Raw genomic sequence first — 11,696 nt, 5'->3', positions numbered from 1 at the left:
TGCAGAGGTCTTAACTTTTTGCGTGTATATGAGTAGATTTGGGTGGTTGACTACCTTGTATAACTTCTATGCTGCAGATTAGAGCTTTAGGAGATGAAGGCATGATAGAAGAAATGCTGCAGTATCTAAATGTTGCCGAGAACATGCTATGGCAGGCAGACGGTCACCAGAAAACTGATATGTATAATGTTGTACTGCATGCACTTGTACAAGCAAAGGAGGTATCTGGGATGATAGCGTACAATCCTATTTTCATCCGCCCTTTCTGAATGTACTTTTCCCTACATAAATATATAAATATCCTATTCTCTCAGTTTCACAAGGCAATTGAAGTCTTCAGAGGCATGAGATTATGCAGTTTTCCTCCTAATGTCGGAACATACAACATGATGATAGAATGCTGCAGCATTCTTAATAGTTTCCAGTCTGCCTGTGCAATTCTTTCCTTGATGATACGAGATGGTTTCTGCCCACAGATTGTGACTTTTACTGCTTTGATTAAGGTATGATCTTGTACTAGACTTTATATATATATATATATATATATATATATATATATTTGTTTTGAGAGATGAATAAATTACACTCAACATTTGTTTTGCCAAAATTAACCAATAGCTTTGTTAATTGACATCTCACGTTTATGTAGTACTTTAAGGGAGAAGATAAATTTGGATAGTTCACCGACTCCTCCCATGTGATAACTAAATGCATCCTGAAGAAAGAAACCCATTGGTTCGTAGTCTTCATGGCTAGATGATTATGTTTTACTGTTTTATTATTGCTCCATGTAGGCACCACATTGATTACTGAAGTTTCTATCGAGACCCTATCATTGCTTTGTAAATACTGTCTGAAAGTTGATTTGGAAGAAGTTTAAAATACAGCCCTTTGTTCTCTTTTAATATTGTGTTTTTTTAATCATCAGAACTATCAAAGAAAAGTTTTAGGAACATAAGAACATTTTCCCTAATTTAATTTTGTATGGGGAATCTTAACAGGTTCTTCTAGCAAATGAAGATTTTGAAGGAGCTCTAAGTGTTATGGATCAATTCAGGTCCGAAGGCATTCAGCCTGATATCCAGTTTTTTAACACAATCCTTCAGCAAGCATTTCTAAAGGTATTTTGGTGTCAACCAAATATCTGCACTTTCCCCCCTAATTTCAAAAATTATCTGATAAGTCAAAATATGGTTGCCTTTTCAGGGTAGAATTGATGTGATAGAAATTATAATCGAGACCATGCATAGGGAGAAAATAAGTCCTGATCCATCTTCTCTATGGTACACATTCACTGCATATGTAGAGAATGAATTCCACAGCACGGCTATGGAGGCACTCCAGGTGCTGAGCATGCGGATGATCTCCGAAGAAGCTGAGATTCGTCAAGAGAAAAGAGATACTTTTGAGCAATTAATACTTAGTGAAGACTCAGATGTCGAGCTACAGATCGTTCAAACAACTTTTGAAAATTCACAAGAATTTCTTGCAACTGCTCTGATAAACTTGAGGTGGTGTGCTATCATGGGTTCCTCCATATCATGGAATCCAGAGGAAAGTCCATGGGCGAAAAGGCTTGCCACCTTAGTTTCTTCTTGAATGCAATTTTCATATTTTCCCCTCGTTTAAGAAAAATAGATAGGGAGTTTTCAATCAATAAAATTAATGTTAATTGGTAAATTTGTCTATGTTATAGCGGAAATATAACAAGTGCATGACCACAACAAGCTTGAAAAAGTGTAGACAAATATCACAAGTTGTAACATATCAAGAATCCTGCCCGCTGCAGCCACCATCTCCACAGGCACATCAACATCCAGAGATCTCTTCTATGTGTGCTCTTTGCATTGCCTTCTTTCCCATGATAGACGGCATCGTTCTCCGGCTGCTTTTGTTGTCCTGTTGAAGAAAAGCTCAAAGCTCTAGCCTCTTGGTAGAAATCAGATGGAATTGGAAAGCTCAAACTTCACGAGGAGCAATGAGCATCCAACTTGTACCATTGAATAAGATTACAGAATCTAAATAAGAGCCAGTGATCAGCAAAAGGCTCAAACTAATCTCGGGTATCATTGTGATGCCAAAGTTCTCTTTTTTTTTTTTGTTTCAGGAAAACAGTTTTGCTTTCTCTTATATATTCAGTTTACTCAGACAGTTGGATTGGTGAAGGGATGATTTGCATAGGAATTGATTACTTGTCACTATTTATCAGAACACAATTATCAGAAGAAAAAGAAAAGAACAGATGTTTTAAAAAAAAAATAATCAAAATTTGATTCAATCAAAAGAAATTTTTGTTTGAGTTGAACTCCTTATCTCTTTATCGTACCTCCTCTTTTACTTCTTACAAGCTCGCTCAACCACTTGTGAGCTTGTCGATCGTCGGTGAGCTTGTTGCTCGTGGGTGAGCTTGTCGTCCACCTCTCCTCTTTTGCTTTTCTTCCTCTTGAGTTTGCTGACCATCGGCCACGCATGAGCACACCGTCTGACCCTTCTACAAAGTCTGTCAATTGTGAAGAAGATAAAACTTAAAGGTACACTACATAATTTGCTATCTTTTCTACCTCTTAGTACAGTAAATCGAGACTGCATGCTAAATGTTCATGCACTGATTTGATCTGCAACGATTTTAGTAACAATTGGAAATTGGAATGCATATGAATAATAATTATAATTGTGCAAAAGGTTTGCTGTGCTGACACTCACTTCTTTGTTGTTCGATTGAATCCCTTTCCGGTTTGGCGTTGGCTCTGCTATCATTTGAATGTTAAAAAAGTGTTTTCCCTATTGTACTGGTTCCCTCGAAATATCGAAGTTCAGTAGGTTTTCCTTTGTTTGATTGAGTCTGTGTCGATCCTAAGGGCTGGAGCATTTAGCTTAATCTGCTAGAAACCCCCTAAATTTTTATCTTTAGGCATCAGCATGTTGCTAGCTGATGGAATGCGCTTGAGCATTCGTGGAATTGAACCTAATTAAGGATTATATTGATAAAACAATTCTGTACCGCATGTTTTGATTCGATTTTTCTTCGTGTTATTTTCAAGAAACGTAACCAAATCATTACTGTTGAAGGAAAGGCTCGTGGTTCTTTCGTAGAACATCTTCAGAGAATTCTATTCTATTCTTCCGATTCAACTTTCCGACCAGTTTATTGAACTCTGCATGTAGTTGATTCGTATATAACGATCAAATTTTTGCAGCGGAGCCATCTGATAAAGCTGTTGAAGTCATGAGGAAATTCTCAGAGCAGTATGCTCGTCGGTCAGGAACATACTTTTGTGTTGATAAAGGCGTCACTTCTGTTGTTACAAAGGTAACTTCGGATTCGCTGTGTCCGAATTACATTTTTATTCGTATTAGTTCTTTGTTTTTTATTGAAATATTTGTCAGGAACAACTTTTGCGGTTAGTAATATGTTGGGCGTCTCATTTATGTTCAACATGATAAAATTAGTGCTACTGCAATAAGTAGAGGTGCGCATTCCCATATTCAGATGAGCAGTCTAGATTCTTAGGATCTTGGTCCAGTTGTGACTTTGGTTTGAAAAAATGTGAGGATCGTGGTTGACTTGTGGCAGTCACTTCTGAAACCTGTTAAAATTTTATGTCACCCAACCTTTTTGATCTCCTACGACGCACTGCCAATCTGTGTGATGCCAATTTTGTCTTGTAACATTGAGTCTATGCCCATAGAATCATTCAGTTTGAATGTTTGAATTTTGTAGTATCTTTGTCCTCATCCACAGCTCTACTTCATTCACAAGCTTGTTTGTTAGTTACCAATAAAAGTGAATCAAAACCAGTTAACAGGAAGCAGCTGTTGGCATTGTGAATTAGCAAAATGCAATGAATGCTTGAACCTTCCTTGTTTGCATAGACGACTTTATTTCATTTCATAGTTTATCATTGTACTGGATCCTTAGTAATGCAACAAATTTGTAAACTTTTGTTGTTCACATGTTCTTGAGAAAGTTATTCCATATACATTCTCGTAGTTACATCTTTTACATTCCATAGTGAGTTGTATTGCTGACTCACTGTTTATTTTCATTCAGACTATCTCTGTTGAAGAGATGAAGGACACAACATCAAAAAAATAACTATTTTTGCTGCATTGACCTTGTAGATGTTCATGTTTGGTTCTTGCACTTCGAGATTCCACATTCCACGCACCATGAATTTTTTTCCCAATAAAAAAAATGAAACGGAATTGTTCTTTCATGGCCATGCAAGCTCAATGTCATTTTCTCTGCAAATTCTCAAACTTGAAACAGCGAGATGGAGCTCCGAGCCACTTTTTGAATACTAATTAGTAAACTCCTTGCTAGCATGGCGATATGTAAAAAATTTTAATCGATCGATCATTTTCAAAATATATATATATATATATATATATATATATATATATATATATATATATATATATATATATATATATATATATTCACCAATTGATTGATCTATTATTTATAGGTACATATTGATAAAAATGATGAAGAATTTAAAAGAAAAAAAATTCTTAGAAAGGAGTCGACTTGTTGGATCTATTATCAGCAGCCGTATAACCACACCAAAGGACACCAACTAGCAACAAAAAGGTAGAATCAATGGCATAGTTAGAATTTTAACTGTTCTAGGCTTCAATTGTTGAGCTACATTGGATTCTAGACTGCATTGAGCTGAATTGGCTGGACTGCATTATAAAATAATGTATTGACTTCAATTACAACTACACTGTAAAATAATATATTGGTTTCAATTGCTAAGCTGCATTGGATTAGAGCTCAGTACAGCCCAGCCCTAGCTACGACATTGGGTAGAGTCTGTCACTCAACGATGCCACGCGATCGGTCTCACTATCATCTGTGGGGAGGTAAATAAAAAAGCTATAATGACCACTATGAGAGAGGAAAGTCGAAATTTGATCCCAGCAAATCTATCCGATAGGAATCAAACTCAATTATACCCTAACAATATTATTTATATATATGTATATATATACACACCAATTTGATCTATTGTTTATAGGTACATATAAATAAAAATGATCCGAGTCAGCCACCCCTAGAGATTGAGTCCATGAGACTGATTGAGATTTATCATATAGATAAAAATGACGAAGATTTAAAAGAAAAAAAATATTCTTAGATAGCAGCCGAATTGTTGGATCCATTACCAGCAGCCGTGTAATCGCGACGAAACGACACCAACCAATCCGAATTCGCCAGAGTGTTGCGATCATCGGCGGAGGAACCGGTCGTCGGAGCCGGCACAATCTCCTCATCGTCCTCCCTCCTTATCGCCCGAAGCGTTTTCCTAGCCATTCTTCTCCGGACGTCGCCGCTACCCCCCTCCGCCACCCTGATTAGCATCTGCTCTGCCTCCGCTGCCCTGGCCAAACGCGGAAACCTGTCTCGGTCCCTGCTCATTCCAAAGAGCGCCGCTACGCAGTGCTCCTCCATCGCCACCGCCGCGTCACTCCTCATTAAGGCCACCACCGCCAGGACAGCCTCGGCATCCATCAGCGCGCTGCGCCCCTCACTGCAGGCCGCCAGGTGACTAATCACCCTCATCGCCAGTCGTGGCAGGCCAGGGCCCAACCTCCGTGGCGAGGCTTGAATCGCTGTCGCTGCCTCCTCCTCTCCCGGCGCCGCCGCAACGGCGATAAGCGCACGTACAGCACCGGCGTTTTGTGCGATCTTGGGACGATTAGGATCTGAGAGGGAGAGGTAGTAGAGCGCCTTCCCGGCGTCGCGACGAGCGCGGAGACCGGCACTGGACGGGCACGCAAACAGGCCAAGAAGCGGCGGGATGGCGCCTAGGGAGCCAATGATCACCCTGTTCTGTTCCTCAAGAGCAAGGCTGAAGAAGGCGGCGGCGGCGTGCTCTCGGGCCTCTGGCCGGCCGTGCCTGAGCACGTCTATGAGCGGAAATACCACACCACAACGCACAATTGAAACTTTGTTTTCTGGCTCCAGCGACAGGTTCACGACGACGGCGACAGCGTTAATCTGGACAGCGGCACAGCGAGAGAGGACCATGGAGCGGAGGGCAGCGAGTAGCCTGCGGCTACAGAGTTTGATCCGGCAGAAGCGATTCTCTCTGGTTGCATGGCGGAGGAAAACAGCTATGAATTCCTGCTCCTTAATGTCGTCCTCCGTCAACTTCGCCAGGATCTCATCTTCAAAAGCATCGATTTCGGAAATAGTAGGAGACAAAATGTCTGAGGAAGTCAAGATCGCAGATTTTGTGTTCTCGATCTCCACAGAGGGAGAGGATAAGGAAGAGGAAGAAATGTGACAAGGTGAGGAGCTGGTGGTGGAGGGCGGCGAAAAAAAAGGAGATTTTTCCGGAGATTCCTTGGAATTGATATCTATTTCACTCGATTTCAACCTCAATTTGCCGCCTTCTTTACCAATTGATATAGAAGATAATGCCGAAGAGTTCAAGCATCGATCCTTTTTGTTCTCTAGAACGAAGCGGAGTGATCTCGTCCGCAAGACTTTATCTTTTTCATTTCCACCGCAATCACTGGAAGCCAATTCACTAGGAGGAGAACAAGAAGCAGCGCCGAGAGTGGAAGAAGGGGAATCGGGGCATATGAGGTGGCCGACCAGGGCGCGGGCGGCGTCGGGAGGGATGGGGAGAGGACGGGGGAGACCACGGTCCTCGCACCAGTGGAGGATGGCGGATTTGAGAGTGACGTTGGGGATCAGCACGGGCATCGAAGTGGGCGACGAAGTCAAGGAGGATGAAGAAGGGTGTTGGAGGGAGAGTTCGGGAGTGACGATGCCAAGGTCGAGGCAGGCAAGGATGCAGCTCCGCTCGAAGGTCCACCCTGTGGTGGCGACCACGACAGGGTCCCCCATGAGGGAGCGCGAGAGGGGGCACAGGAACTCCGCAGGCGCCGCCTCCGCCTCCGCCAGCCTCCGTCAGGTCGGCCGCATCAGCGGGGGGTAGACGGCGAGCAGCAGGGAGTGGAGTGCATGCGACGCGGACCGCGGCTTTCCATTCAGTTTTGACGACGACGCAACCAACCTCTTATATCACGAAACGACTTGTCAGATCGACTACCTGACATAGAACAGGATACAGGTAAAATGTCTTATTTTTTTGTGTTTATTTCTAATAAATACATGTTACCTTTTTTTTACAGTCTTTTGAGGAAGGAAATGATTCTTCATCCTGGCAAAGTCTACATGCTAAATATGCTGAAAGAAAATCCAACTTTAATTTGGCTGCATTAAATTTAACAATAATATGATTGAATACTCTTACGGCTTAATTATCCTTGAGCAATTTTTGGTGGATTTATGGAATCCCTAGATCTTTTACACTGTTTATTTCTGGTGGCCTTACACCTGATTGCCGTGTGAAGTTTTAAGGTTTTACAAGTCTTGCAGGAGCACTAATTGAGAATAATGCGCAATAGGGTCCATACATCTTAATAAGACCTTTACACATGTTTCCTTTGTAGTTCTTTCTTGCATGTTTCATTACTTCACCAGATTCATTTGCATTCCAGTATTTGTTTGAATGTACGACTTCTAAGCAATTATGTAACCTACTGTATTTTCATCTTAATGTTTATGGAGTTGAACTTTTGTTTCTATCTAAAAGATTTGTATAGTTTGCAAATTCATACAAAATTTTCAGTGCTCCTACACAGAGACATGTGGTTTATGTGACCTTATTGACGAAAACACGACTGAATGACAAGCAGCTAACTTTATTCTCTGTTTTACAATTCTATCACCATACAGAGAGTTGCATTTGGTTTAAGTCTACATAATTCATGACTTACCTAAATAAAAGAACTTTCCTATTAAATCGTCATCCCCAATTGTTAGCCTTAGTAATATTAAACTCATCCAAGTTTATTGACCTCCTCATTCGTCCATAATGTCTCATATGATATTGACCTGAACTATAGTATACTATTGCATTGATGCTCTAACATTAGTGTTCTTCGTATTTTCAATTCATATCTACTTGAATCTTGACCTTTTCGAATATGTACTATACTATCCATTATGTATGTAGCTATGTTGTCTTCATTGGATTTGATTCCATGACGAATTCCAAAGAAAGGGTCGATTAGCATATGCATCCTCTCCTTTTGAAGGGATAAAAGATTAGCATATGCATATCTGTTGAAATGTGGCTAGTTACAAAGAAAGACTTCAGGAGGTTTGTAAATTGATTTCATGGCTTCCAGAGCAACACATTTTTAAGTGTTGCTGGAAATGGGTCTCCTTTGTTATCGTTGTGTGCATAAAGGTGCTCCTTTTGTTCAGTCGTTGATGTAGTATTGTTTGTTGTCTATACTTGTCACGATCAAACATTTCTCCTTGTTTAGGAAAAATAATATATACTTCAACATATTGGCAACTGAGATTGTTCCAAAAGGTGTCTTGGGATTTAGGATTTAGAAGTTAAAACATGTGACTAGGACTATGAATATTATTATATTATTGAAAATTTTAAAATACTCATTTGTAATTTTTATAGATGTAAGGACTTTTACAAAAGCACAAAATATATATATATATATATATATTCACTACAAAAAAACCAGGGTTTTGCAACGAATTTTGCAACGAATTTCTCAAAAAAATTCGTTGCAAAATTTTTTTGCAACGAATTTGGCAACGAATTCAAATTCGTTGCCAAATACTCATCGCAGAATTCTGCAACGAATTTCCAAGATTCGTTGCTAAAAATAGCGACGAAAAAATTAATTCGTCGCCGAATTCGTTGCCAATCGGCAACGAAAATTTATTCATCGCCGATTGGCGACGAAATAATTCGTTGCCAATCGGCAACGAAAACTTATTCGTCGCCGATTGGCAACGAAAATTTATTCGTTGCCGATTGGCAACGAATTATTTCGTCGCCAATCGGCAACGAATAAATTTTCGTTGCCGATTGGCAACGAATTATTTCGTTGCCAATCAGCGACGATAACTTATTCGTTGCCAATCGGCGACGAAAATTTATTCGTTGCCGATTGGCAACGAAAATTTATTCGTCGCCAATCGGCAACGAATAAGTTATCGTCGCTGATTGGCAACGAAATAATTCGTTGCCAATCGGCAACGAAAACTTATTCGTCACCGATTGGCGACGAAATTTGCAACGAAAAATATTTTCGTCGCAATATATCGATACACAGTAACTTACGATACTATTGCGACAACTACGTTTTCGTTGCAAAATTCGTCGCAGATTTGCAACGAATTTGATTTTCATTGCAAATTTCGTCGCAAATTAAAAAAAAAAATCCATGCCATATTCATTTGTTGTTCATCCCGAAGGATACATACATTATAATTAATATACCTGCACACACAATCAACAATATATATAGAATCTACAAATCAATCCAAATCATGTAAAACCATGTAAATCATATCAACATCGATACTCCATATACAATCATCAATCTCAAATATCAACATCATACAAACAAGTAATAAATCCAAATAAAAACCTAAAGTCTAAACAGCTACATCAGTCATATAAATCCTAATACATCATCAGATAATAAAAGGATGAAGAGAGGTAACAACAAATAGAAGAAAATCCATCATCGTGCTCCAGAGACTCTACTTCCTTCTCCGTCACTATCTGTTGTTCTCCTGTATACGAAAAATAAAAAAGAGAAAGTATCATTTTTAAAACAGGAATTGATCCAAACAAGCAAGAAAGGAATTCTTTCCAAACAGGAATTGATCCAAACAAGCAAGAAAGGATGAGCAAACATGATTTCAGTTTTAGCTTGCCTTGTTCATAAATCTTCCCAAACTGTGAATGTCCAGAGATCCTGCTATGCTCCTCTCCGTAGTCCACCTGCCCTCCCTTCAAGTAATAGAACAGTTCCCTTGCCCTGTGTCCAAAGGTATATCGAGTTTTAAAAATCCAAAGAGGGGGAAATCAAATTTTTTTCTTCAGATTTTCCGAAAAGAAGGGAAGCAACGGAACCAATGATTTTGAGAAGAAGCACCTGTCATGGATGCTGGTTAGGGATCCCAGATCCGGGACCAGAACACGCTCATCCTTCTTCTCCGCCCCGGCGAAGTAGGACAAACCGCCAAGTCGCTGCAACCCAAACAAAAGCCAGAGTTAATGCGATATCGATGAAAGAAAAGGTAAAATCACAGTACCGATCAAGACATTTACCCCCTTTCCGAATCCGAAGATACCGTGCACCAACACGATAGGCGGCGGCGAGCCCTCGAGCACCACCGGCGGCTGGCCCCTTCCCTCCGCCTCCCTCTGCCCGGCGCCGAGGTTGAAGACATTAGGCCGCAGGCAGTCGGCGACAGCCTGCGACAGGTCGGACGCTAGCGCGGCGCTGAAGATGTAGAGGCCGAAGAGTAGGTGCACCGTCGCGCTGACGAAGAGCTCCGTCAGCCCGAGGATTCCGATCGATAGCCTCGCCATTTCCCCTCCGGAAGAGAACCAAAAATAGCTCCCTTTTTCGGCGTCTATCCCCTCCTGCTCTTCGATCGAAAGCGATGGAACAAGAAGAGGAAGAGAGGAGGAATGGAAGAAGGCTCGAGCGACGACCTTCTTCTCTCTCCACCAGCGTTTCGGCGAGAAGGACGGGCGGCGGCAGCTATGGCATCGACGAGGACAGATCGGAGAGGAGAAGGGGGCAAATCGCGGCGGGCAAGGCAGAAGGGAAATCGCGAAGGAAGAAAAGGGGATTGGGGCAAATGGTTAAGTTAGGGTATTTGGCGACGAAATTGAGTCCGTCGCCAAATTCGTTGCCAAATTGGCAACGAATTAGACGTTTCGTCGCCAAATTGGCAACGAATTAAAGCTTTCGTCGCCAAATTGGCAACGAAGTAATCTATTCGTCGCAAATTGAAAAATTTTGGGGAAAATTTATCCCGGGCAAAAATTTAATTTTTGCAACGAAATTTTTTCGTCGCATATGTTTAAATCGATCGGATGATCGATTAAGCCTCAATGTAATCGATCGGTTGATCGATTTTTACAGAACGTCTGGTAATCGATTCGGGGATCGATTTAAAGATTTGCAACGAAAATGGTTTTCGTCGCGCAGATTTGCAACAAACCAGTTCGTCGCAGAACTGCAACGAAAATCATTTTCGTTGCTATTTTGGCAACGAAAAAGGTTTTCGTTGCTAATTGGCGACGAATTTTGCAACGAATTTATTTTGTCGCCAACTTTGCAAATCATATCGATTTTTACAGAACGTCTGGTAATCGATTCGGGGATCGATTAAAGATTACAACGAATGGTTTTCGTCGCAGATTTGCAACAAACCAGTTCGCAGAACTGCAACGAAAATCATTTTCGTTGCTATTTGGCAACGAAAAAGGTTTTCGTTGCTAATTGGCGATGAATTTTGCAACGAATTTATTTTCGTCGCCAACTTTGCAAATCATATCGATTTTTACAGAACGTCTGGTAATCGATTCGGGGATCGATTAAAGATTTGCAACGAAAATGGTTTTCGTCGCAGATTTGCAACAAACCAGTTCGTCGCAGATCTGCAACGAAAATCATTTTCGTTGCTATTTGGCAACGAAAAGGTTTTCGTTGCTAATTGGCGATGAATTTTGCAAATCAAATTTATTTTCGTCGCCAACTTTGCAAATCATATCGATTTTTACAGAACGTTGTAATCGATTCGGGGATCGATTAAAGATTTGCAACGAAAATGG

At 40.8% G+C, this 11,696-nt stretch overlaps 2 protein-coding genes and 1 long non-coding RNA gene across 3 annotated transcripts; 1 reads left to right on the top strand and 2 right to left on the bottom strand.

Moving 5' to 3' along the window:
* The first annotated feature begins 82 nt into the window (after window positions 1-82).
* On the top strand, window positions 83-2,144 carry LOC141817141 (pentatricopeptide repeat-containing protein At1g76280-like). Its single transcript, XM_074704809.1, has 4 exons — window positions 83-221; window positions 315-503; window positions 1,002-1,121; window positions 1,207-2,144. Exons 1-4 carry the CDS (start codon window positions 102-104, stop codon window positions 1,597-1,599), a joined length of 822 nt encoding a protein of 273 aa, XP_074560910.1. The 5' UTR covers window positions 83-101; the 3' UTR covers window positions 1,600-2,144.
* Window positions 2,145-5,097: 2,953 nt separating this feature from the next.
* Window positions 5,098-6,907, bottom strand: LOC141817140 (U-box domain-containing protein 38-like). The gene has a single exon (XM_074704808.1). The coding sequence runs from the start codon at window positions 6,863-6,865 to the stop codon at window positions 5,141-5,143; it is 1,725 nt and encodes a 574-aa protein (XP_074560909.1). The 5' UTR covers window positions 6,866-6,907; the 3' UTR covers window positions 5,098-5,140.
* Window positions 6,908-9,346: 2,439 nt separating this feature from the next.
* On the bottom strand, window positions 9,347-10,698 carry LOC141817139 (uncharacterized). The gene is made up of 3 exons (XR_012600788.1): window positions 10,003-10,698; window positions 9,782-9,885; window positions 9,347-9,637 (listed from the first exon to the last, which is right to left on the bottom strand). It is a non-coding gene; the product is annotated as an uncharacterized LOC141817139 (long non-coding RNA).
* Between the last annotated feature and the right edge of the window lie 998 nt (window positions 10,699-11,696).

The sequence above is a fragment of the Curcuma longa genome, unplaced genomic scaffold, assembly GCF_044706935.1.
Source record: "Curcuma longa cultivar G26 ecotype Majalengka, Jawa Barat unplaced genomic scaffold, ITB_CL_G26_1.1 contig_19416, whole genome shotgun sequence".
In the NCBI taxonomy this organism is placed as follows: domain Eukaryota; kingdom Viridiplantae; phylum Streptophyta; class Magnoliopsida; order Zingiberales; family Zingiberaceae; genus Curcuma; species Curcuma longa.
This window is presented reverse-complemented; position numbering and strand designations above follow the sequence as displayed.

Excerpts from the sequence above, each read along its gene's own strand:
- LOC141817140 (XM_074704808.1), bottom strand. The coding sequence starts at position 6,865 with ATGGGGGACCCTGTCGTGGTCGCCACCACAGGGTGGACCTTCGAGCGG.
- LOC141817141 (XM_074704809.1), top strand. The coding sequence starts at position 102 with ATGATAGAAGAAATGCTGCAGTATCTAAATGTTGCCGAGAACATGCTA. Across the intron at positions 504-1,001 it reads CTTTTACTGCTTTGATTAAG|GTTCTTCTAGCAAATGAAGA; the intron begins GTATGATCTTGT and ends GAATCTTAACAG. Across the intron at positions 1,122-1,206 it reads TTCAGCAAGCATTTCTAAAG|GGTAGAATTGATGTGATAGA; the intron begins GTATTTTGGTGT and ends TTGCCTTTTCAG.